Genomic DNA, 8,957 nt, shown 5'->3' with positions numbered 1-8,957 from the left:
TGCAGGGCTTAATTCTCACTGGATCTGTGCCCATAATAGCATTTCTCGTCTGAAGTCACTTATTCATCCCCATTGTTATCCAGCCCCATCTAAGCAAGTGGGCTAACCTAATAGTCTCTAGAAGGTGCTACCTAGATGGCTGTCTTTACCATTCCTTTCTTGGGGTTGTCATACCCTCCCCCTCAACCCCAACTACCAGTGGGATTGGACCTCTAATTTCTTGCTTTGCGTATGGTCTCCTTCCCTGAATATTCTCTTGGCCACCTACCTTTAGGCAAAGTCCCTTCAAAGATATGTCATTTTACTCCTGGCTTTTATTGCACCGCTACTTCTCTATAACCCATGAATGAATCCATTTGCAATCTCACTATCCACTTTCCATGATGGGTTCCTATGGAAGGCTTCTTCCTGACAAGTGTTATCTTGGACCAGGTCTCCTGTTTCATCCTCTTCCAGAAGACCCATGCACAGTCAAAACTATCCAACTCTTCTTGCTGGCACCCCATTAAAGTGTACCACTCATCCTGCTTCCTCCTTTTGCCAAAGTCTCTGTGGCCTCTCATGTTTTACATCACTGCCCCTTAACCATGTCAACATCATCTAAGTCTCTAAGTTTTAAAGGAAACTTAAAGAAAGGAAAACTTTCTCTTCATACCATTGAAAGTAAGGGAGTCACTCTTAACCTTAATCCTCTCCAGTAAGAGCTCATGCTCTATATATCTTGCTATTTCCTGATTGGGGTAGACTTCCTACCTACATCCTCAGTCCTGGGCCATAGATAAACGGAGGTACACAGAGGAGGAAGGAGGTCTCCTGTCAGGAACCAAAGTAATTCTTGTATCTACAACCTTGCATTTGCCCTACCTAGACATAAGCCATCTCTCATGAGAAAGTACAAAAGCTGTTTCTTTTGCTCTCCCTTTCTGACTCCAGGTTTGTAATTATAATCTGAAGGGGTGGCCAGTTTTATCCCATTCACTGACAATAAGACTTATTGGCCACTAAAAATGTTTTCAAAAAGTAGGCAAAAGAGAAAGAACCCACAATCACAGTTACTATGGGGGTGTGGGTAGAGAAATCTGGGCTTCAAATTCAAAAGACAATGAAGCTAAAACATCAATTTTATAAAATGTCAAAGAAAACAATGATCATAATCCCAAAAAGGTTTTAGAAGAGGTTGAAAAGGGCTTTGAAAACCAGCGGCTGAGGAAAATTAGAAAAAAAAAGTAATGCCAGAAAATCAAGAAANTTAGAAAAAAAAAGTAATGCCAGAAAATCAAGAAAAGTATGGCAAAACAAATATCAACCAATTGGAAAAAGAGCTAAAACTCAAAGAAAAAATTCATTGAAAATCAGAACTGGGAAATAGAAGCTAATGATTTCTTAATTCGTTAAGTATTTCTTAAGAATGAAAAAATAGAGAATATGAAAATTATTATTACAAAAACACAGACATAGGAAACTGAATTCTGCAATAGGAAGTCTATCACAAGTATATTAGCAACCCTCCCTTGGGAAATTCCTTCTCACTAAAGCCCCCTTTCAAGGCTCACAGGTTGCTTCCCAACCTCATTGGGATGTGTGTATCACTCATGGTCTGCCTGTTTTCCTGGTACAAAAAGGTTTTTTCTTGCAGGTATTCCACTAAAATGAACATAGCTGAGTTTTTTTTTCTTTTTTCATTTAGAAAGGATTTTCCCCATTTAGGGGATCCCCAAAGAAGTCCATGGTATCAAAAGGAACCCATTTTACCAGGTCAGCTTTCTTCCAGCTGCTGGCTGGCTGCTTGGCACTTCAGCAATTACACTCTACATCCATTTTAAAAGGGAATTCTTGATTCTTTGGGTTCATACTTGTTGAAAGGGAATCCTCTGTCCTCTATGCATACTTGGAGTTAACACTATGGTTGGCAATAACTTTGAATCAACACAAGCAGGAAGGGAGAAGCTTGAAAACCATTTAGTGAATTCACACCCTACCTAGTGTTAGGTGAGAAGCCAGCTAACTCAAACAGTCAGAAAGTTGTTCACACCCTCAGAAAGTGTGAACCCTTTTGATGAATATTCACACTTTCAGAAGGTGTGAACCACTTCCCACAAAACCTGCCCACTGGCCGGGGCTAGACAATTTAGAAGCTGTGATTGGCTCCTGTGAAATGGGGCAGGAACAGGAAACCACCATAAAAGCCAATAAGACATTCTGCAGAGACTAGTAGAGAGTGAACTCCAAGAAGTGGAGAGTCAACTCCAAGAGGAGAGTCACTCCAAGAAGCAAGAAGAACCTTTAGTTCTCCTGTGCATTAGGGTGACCCCTTTTGGAAAACGTTAACTTTTGCCTTTCAAGATTGTCATGGAGAGCTCCCCTGGGAGAGTCAGATCCACAGTCATGTCAGCTGCCATCTCTACTCTAGCAGCTTCCTATGGCTCTGGGTCTGAGTCTGAGTCTGACTCTGACAATGACACAGGCTGCTGCTGTTCTTTGCCTGCTGCTGACTCCCTCATCCACCTGAAGAAAGCCCCTTTGGCCAAGCTCTCTCTGCTGGGAACTGTGGATGGGGCACCAGAGGTGGCAGTTAAGGAAGATGTGGAGACTGGAGTACACCTGGATCCAGCCTTTAAGGAAGTCCAATACAATCCTGCTTATGAGAACATGTTTGCTCCTGTTTTTGGACCAGAAAATCCCTTTAGGACTCAGCAGATGGCTGCCCCTAGGAATATGCTTTCTGGATATGCTGAGACAACTCATATTAATAATTTCATGTTTGAACAGCAGAGGCGAACTTTTGCAACCTATGGCTATGCATTGGACCCCTCATTAGATAATCACGTTTCTACTAAATATATTGGGTCTGTAGAAGAAGCTGAGAAAAATCTAGGTCTAACTGTATTTGAAACTGATCAAAGGAAAAGAGAAAAGAGAAAAAGGTTCAAAGAAAATGATGCATCAAATATCGACGGTTTCTTAGGACCTTGGGCAACATATGTAGATGAAAAAGAAGTGGCTAAACCTTCAGAAGAAGAACAGAAAGAATTAGATGCAATCACAGCCAAGAGGAAAAAGAAAGGCAAACATGAGGATGAAAAACCTGGGGAAGAAAAGACCATTTTACATGTCAAAGAAATGTATGACTATCAAGGCAGGTCTTACCTCCATGTTCCTCAAGATACTGGTGTTAATCTGCGTTCTACAGTCCCCCCTGAGAAATGTTATCTTCCCAAAAAAGAGATCTACGTTTGGTCTGGACATACAAAGGGTGTCAGTGCTGTCAGGCTGTTTCCTCTTTCTGGCCACTTATTACTGTCTTGTTCTATGGACTGCAAAATTAAGCTATGGGAAGTTTATGGAGATCGTCGATGTTTGAGAACATTTGTTGGTCACAGTAAAGCTGTCAGAGACATCTGCTTTAATGGTGTAGGAACTCAGTTCCTCAGTGCAGCCTATGACAGGTATCTTAAGCTCTGGGACACTGAGACAGGTCAGTGTATATCAAGATTCACAAACGGGAAAGTTCCTTATTGTGTCCAATTTCATCCTGATGAAGATAAAGAGAATCTCTTTGTGGCTGGTATGTCAGATAAGAAGATTGTACAATGGGACATCAGAAGTGGGGAGATTGTGCAAGAATACGATAGGCATTTGGGAGCTGTCAACACCATCGTGTTTGTGGATGGAAACAGAAGATTTGTAAGCACTTCTGATGACAAGAGCCTACGAGTTTGGGAATGGGACATTCCTGTAGATTTCAAGTACATAGCAGAACCCAGCTTGCATTCAATACCTGCAATGACTTTGTCTCCAAATGGGAAGTGGCTGGCATGTCAGTCCATGGACAATCAGATTTTAATTTTTGGAGTGCAGAACCGATTCAGATTAAATAAGAAAAAAATATTTACAGGGCATATGGTGGCAGGATATGCTTGTCAGGTGGACTTTTCCCCAGACATGAGCTACTTGATATCAGGAGATGGAAATGGAAAATTAAATATTTGGGACTGGAAGACAACAAAACTCTATAGTAGATTTAAAGCTCATGAAAAAGTATGCATTGGTGCTGTGTGGCACCCACATGAAACATCTAAGGTCATAACTTGTGGCTGGGATGGTCTTATTAAATTATGGGATTAACTGTTTAATTTGATGACATATTTAACTGTATTTGATTATTAACGTGTTGGGTGACAGTTTCTGTTTCACAGATATATGCTCTTTAAACAGACTTCTGACTCAGTACAAACAAAGATTTCATTTTGTAACTTTGAATTGATGTAATTTCATGCTCGTCTTTAGAGATGTCACTGAAATAAGTAACTAATGCCTGTAGTTTAGTGGAGAGCTGGTTTTCCCTTCCTGTCTTCTGGAGGCCCCCAGCAGAGCTGCGGGCACCTAGAACAAGAGGGGCTGGGCAAAGATGGAGGCCAGGAGCGCTTGAGGCAGAGTCTCTGTGCCCTTCAGGAGGAGGCACTGCAGCTCAACCAGCAACTGCAGCCCAAGCATCAGCACGAGGACCTGCTCACCACACAAGTGTCTGCCTACGCAAGCAGAGGAAACCACCTCTGTGCACTCATTGTGGACATCATTGGCACCACCAGCCAGAGAGGCTTTCCTGCCCCACAAGACCAAGCTAGGGCACAGCGTGCCCTGCAGGAAATGCGGCACCTGCTCAACCTTTCGCAACGGGACATTGCCAAGGCTGCCCAGCAAAAGGCCGCACCGCACCAAGAGCAGGCCCAGGACAAACGGGCACAATTAGGGCAGCAGCCAACAGCCCAGAAGGACGCCCCACATCCTGCTCAGGGTCCAGGAGCCAAAGGCACAGAAGGCCTCCACGGGGAAGCAGGAGACACCACCATGCAGTGGTACCAGCACTTACAGCATGCTGCCACTCAATGCACTCTGGCTTTTGAGGCATTAGCCAACAGCAAGGATCAGCAGGCTAAGAGGATCAAAATGGACCTGCAGAAAGCCGCCACTATTCCTGTGAGCCAGATCTCTAGCACAGCAGGCCCACAGCTCAAGGAGGTCTTTGACAAGATCAACAATCTGCTCCTGGGAAAAGCTGTGCCCTGCGGTGCTCGCGCTGTCTCCCTCACAGACCACCCGCAAGCCTTGGACTTTGTCCATTACAAGCTGGCAGAGAAATTCGTCAAACAGGCAGAAGAAGAAGTGGCTTGTCATCCTGAAGCAGCCTTCCCCATTGCCCTGGTGGCAGCGGGCATCTGGGAACTCCACCCCAGAGTGGGGGACCTCCTCCTGGCTCATCTTCACAAGAGATGCCCTTACTCCGTGCCTTTCTACCCAGCCTTCAAGGAGGGAATGGGCCTGCAAGAATATCAGAAGCTCCTTGGCTACCGAGTCCAGGATTCCAAAGTGGAACACCAAGAACTTTTTCTCAAACGCATGTCGGGCATGATTCGCCTCTATGCTGCTCTCATTCAACTCCTTCGGCCTCACGCCAAGAGACAGGGGGCTCAGCCTCACGGCTTAAACCATGGCTGGCGCTGGTTGGCACAGATGCTGAACATGGAGCCTCGGCCGGATGTCACTGCCACTCTCCTCTTGGACTTCCTCCAGGTATGTGGCCATGCGCTCCTGAAACACTACCACCTTCAGTTCTGGAAGATGCTGATGCTCATCAAAGAGGACTATTTGCCCAGAATCGAAGCCATCACCGGTTCCGGACAAATGGGCTCTTTCCTACGTCTCCAACACTTTCTGGACAAATGTCTGCAGCACGGGGACATTCCCCTCCCAAAGGGCTCTCTGCCTCCTGCTTTCTGGCCTTCCTGATGGGGCCTGGGCTGCTGCTTCCTTTCTTGGAGGAAAACAAATGACAAAGGACACAAGGCAGCAGCATTTCAGGCCAGATTGGCTCACATGGGGAAATCTGAAAACCTAGTTGGCTTTGGAAAACTTCTTATGGCCAGGGGCAGCTTATTTGAACTCTTTGAGTGTCTTCGCAAACTTCATCATGAATTACCCCCAAGAAGTCTTCACCTAGTAGAAACAGTAGTCACCAAGAGAATTGGCTTTCATAACCATGACCCGGGGAGAGGAATTTCACTTGGATTCTTCCTCCAAGGTATAGAGAAAGGCTGTTGCTCAATAATCATAACAGTAACAGTTGACATTGATCGTCATTTGAGGATCACAAAGTGCTTTCATGTTATCTTGCTCTTACCACAAACCCTGTCACACAGGTAGTGTCATTACTACGCCTGTCCCAGATTGCCAGATAAGGCAGGGCTAGACAACTTGGAAGCTGTGATTGGCCCTGTGAAAAGGGCTGGGGACAGGAAGCTTCTATAAAAGCCATGAAGCCAGTCTGGAGAGACTAGTACAGAGTGAACTCCAAGCAGATAATGAGAATGAATGCTAGGTGCTCAGACTCTCAAGGCTACCCAGTGTCACAAACTTTAGCAAGACTAAAAAAAAAAACAAGGAAATCAAAAAAAATAAATAAATAAATAAAAATTAAAAAAAAAATACAGAAAACCAAAATAAAAAAAAAAACAAAAAATAAAGAATATGTTCCAGTAACAAGGTGAACTAGTTCCCCCCCCCATAAACACCTTGCATATACAACTAGGAAATTCCAGGTTTTTTCCAGAAAAGAATTGTGTAATTTTAGAGGTTATAAGAGGACTGCAAAGGAATTGGCTAAGAAGTCCAAGGAACTCTTATTGAAAAGCTCTTTATTGAGATCATAAATGCTCTGAATCTTGCCCAGGTCTTGCTTGAGAAATAGAGTGAGGGAACCTGAAGCTGATGTCTTCACTGTCAGTTAGAGGGCTTCAACATATCCTAACAACTGGTCCATATGATCTCATGATTGCTCTGCTGCTTGAACACACTTTCCTGATTGATGAAACCCTTGACTTAACTTAGAAAATATCTTCTTTAGTAATTAGATTGAGATGAAAGGACAAAGTGGCATCGGATTGGGGCAAAGCCTTAATTGTTGTAAAGATATCTTCCCGCAAACCCCACCAATCTTGGAGAATTCTTTCTGCCACCACTTGTGGAGAAAAATCAAACACAGAGCATTTGGGGGTGGGGGGTGTCTTCCATTTGAATAGGACATAAGGTATGAGGAAAATGGAGCAAACTACTAGTCTTCAACACTCATTACAACATCCACCATTGGGTATCTAGTTCTCCCCAACTCCCTGTGTTTTCCTACACTGGGACAGTGGTACACTTTGCGGTCACTGGGACCCTGACAAACTGCTTAGATTGGCCGACCAATATTGGGGGTGTGGGGTGGAGATGAGAAGTGCTACACATGTTTTTCTGCAGTGTGAAGTCTAGCCAAAGTATATCAGCAACCCTCCCTTGGGAAATTCCTTCTCACTAAAGCCCCCTTTCAAGGCTCACAGGTTGCTTCCCAACCTCATTGGGACGTCTGTATCACTCATGGTCTGCCTCTTTTCCTGGTTGGAAAAGGTTTTTCAATGTAGAAAAGCCAGGGCAGTAGCCATAGCTAAAGTTTTTCTATTAATTTATTTTGAGAAAGGATTTTCCCCATTTAGGGCATCCCCAAAGAAGTCCACGGTAACAAAAGGAACCTATTCTACCAGGTCACTCGTCTCCCAGCTGCTGGCTGGCAGGTTGGCACTTGAGCAATGCCATTCCACTTGCCAGTGGAAAAGGGAATTCTTGGTCCTTTGAGTGCGTACTCGTCAAAAGGGAATCCCTTGTTGTCTTTGCCTCCTTGGAGTTAACCCTTTGTTTGGCAAGAACTTTGAACTAAGATGAGCTTGAAGCGGGTGGGAGAAGCTGGCTAAGCATTTAGAGAATTCACACCCTCCCTAGTGTTAGGTGAGAAGGCAGCTAACTCAAAGAGTCAGAAACTTGTTCCCACCCTCAGAAAGTGTGAACCCTTTGGATGCATCTTCCCACCTCGGGAAGGTGGGAAGCAGTTCCCACAGAGACTGCCCCCTGGGCAGGGCTAGACAACTTGGAAGCTGTGATTGGCCCTTGTGAAAAGGGGCGGGGACAGGAAAACACCATAAAAGCCATGAAGGCAGCCTGGAGAGACTAGTCGAGAGTGAACTCCCAGGAGTGGAGAGTGAACTCAGTGAGGTGAGGGAAGTGGAGCTTGGAGAAGAAGATTGGCTCAAAGGAGAAAGTTCTCCTCAGGTGTCACCTACAGCTCTGGTCCCTGTCTTTGGTGAGTGGAGAGCTGCTTTTCCCTTCCTGTCTTCTGGAGGTAGTTTACTTCTTATTGAAAGGAAAACTATCAGCTCTGCTTGTGTGTGTCCCCTTAGCTCCTGGCCCTCAAACTTGTGGTCCCGCTGAGACAGGCCAGGGCGCCCCATGGTGAAATCTAAGAGGTTCCCGAAGAAGTCTAGGGCGGGCAGGGTGCTGAGGATGGTGAGGGAGCATCGTCTGCCAGATGGCATAGGTTGGGGGACCTCAGGCTGCACTGAGAGTCACGCCAAGAAGGGAAGAGTCACCTCACTCCAAGAAGAGGAGAGTCCTCTCCAGGAAGAGGAGATTCACCTGACTCCCAGGAGAGGAGAATCAGCTCACTCCCAGAAGAGGAGATCCACCTCCCTGGGAGAAGAGGAGACTCCCTCCAAGAAGAGGAGGGTGCTACTTCCCCCCTCCCGGGCAATGGAGGTGGAAGGATGCATTCGAATGTATGAGCAGCTACACAGCATGAGAGCAAGTCAAGGATTAAGGCAGAGGCAGGAAGAGCATGAAAGGCAGGTCAGGGTCCTCTCTGAGGAGGCCTGCCAGCAGCTGAGGCGATTTGATGAAGAAAAGTCATCGCAGCAGCAACAGCACTCTCAGCACCTTGGCCAAGTGGTAGAGGAAAGTGTCCAGGAAGCACAAGGCCAGCAGGACAAGCTGCAGGAAGAACCTGGTCACAGAGGCCAGATTGTCAGGCTGAAGCTGCGCGAGGCTCCCCAGCAGAGCTGCGGGCACCTAGAACAAGAGGGGCTGGGCAAAGA

The 8,957-nt window shown here is 45.6% G+C and overlaps 2 protein-coding genes across 2 annotated transcripts; both read left to right on the top strand.

Moving 5' to 3' along the window:
* The first annotated feature begins 2,385 nt into the window (after nucleotides 1-2,385).
* LOC123256309 (pre-mRNA-processing factor 17-like) lies at nucleotides 2,386-4,125 on the top strand. The gene has a single exon (XM_044684952.1). The coding sequence runs from the start codon at nucleotides 2,386-2,388 to the stop codon at nucleotides 4,123-4,125; it is 1,740 nt and encodes a 579-aa protein (XP_044540887.1).
* A 148-nt stretch (nucleotides 4,126-4,273) lies between these two features.
* Nucleotides 4,274-6,460, top strand: LOC123256308 (nucleoporin GLE1-like). Its single transcript, XM_044684951.1, has 2 exons — nucleotides 4,274-4,304; nucleotides 4,361-6,460. The coding sequence occupies exons 1-2, from the start codon at nucleotides 4,274-4,276 to the stop codon at nucleotides 5,785-5,787; spliced, it is 1,458 nt and encodes a 485-aa protein (XP_044540886.1). The 3' UTR covers nucleotides 5,788-6,460.
* The last annotated feature ends 2,497 nt before the right edge of the window (nucleotides 6,461-8,957 follow it).

The sequence above is a fragment of the Gracilinanus agilis genome, unplaced genomic scaffold (assembly GCF_016433145.1).
Source record: "Gracilinanus agilis isolate LMUSP501 unplaced genomic scaffold, AgileGrace unplaced_scaffold57760, whole genome shotgun sequence".
NCBI lineage: Eukaryota > Metazoa > Chordata > Mammalia > Didelphimorphia > Didelphidae > Gracilinanus > Gracilinanus agilis.
This window is presented reverse-complemented; position numbering and strand designations above follow the sequence as displayed.

Bases quoted from the DNA above. Each gene is read 5' to 3' on its own strand.
- LOC123256309 (XM_044684952.1), top strand. From the start codon at position 2,386: ATGTCAGCTGCCATCTCTACTCTAGCAGCTTCCTATGGCTCTGGGTCT.
- LOC123256308 (XM_044684951.1), top strand. From the start codon at position 4,274: ATGCTCGTCTTTAGAGATGTCACTGAAATAA. The intron at 4,305-4,360 runs GTAACTAATGCC...TGTCTTCTGGAG, and splicing joins TAGAGATGTCACTGAAATAA to GCCCCCAGCAGAGCTGCGGG.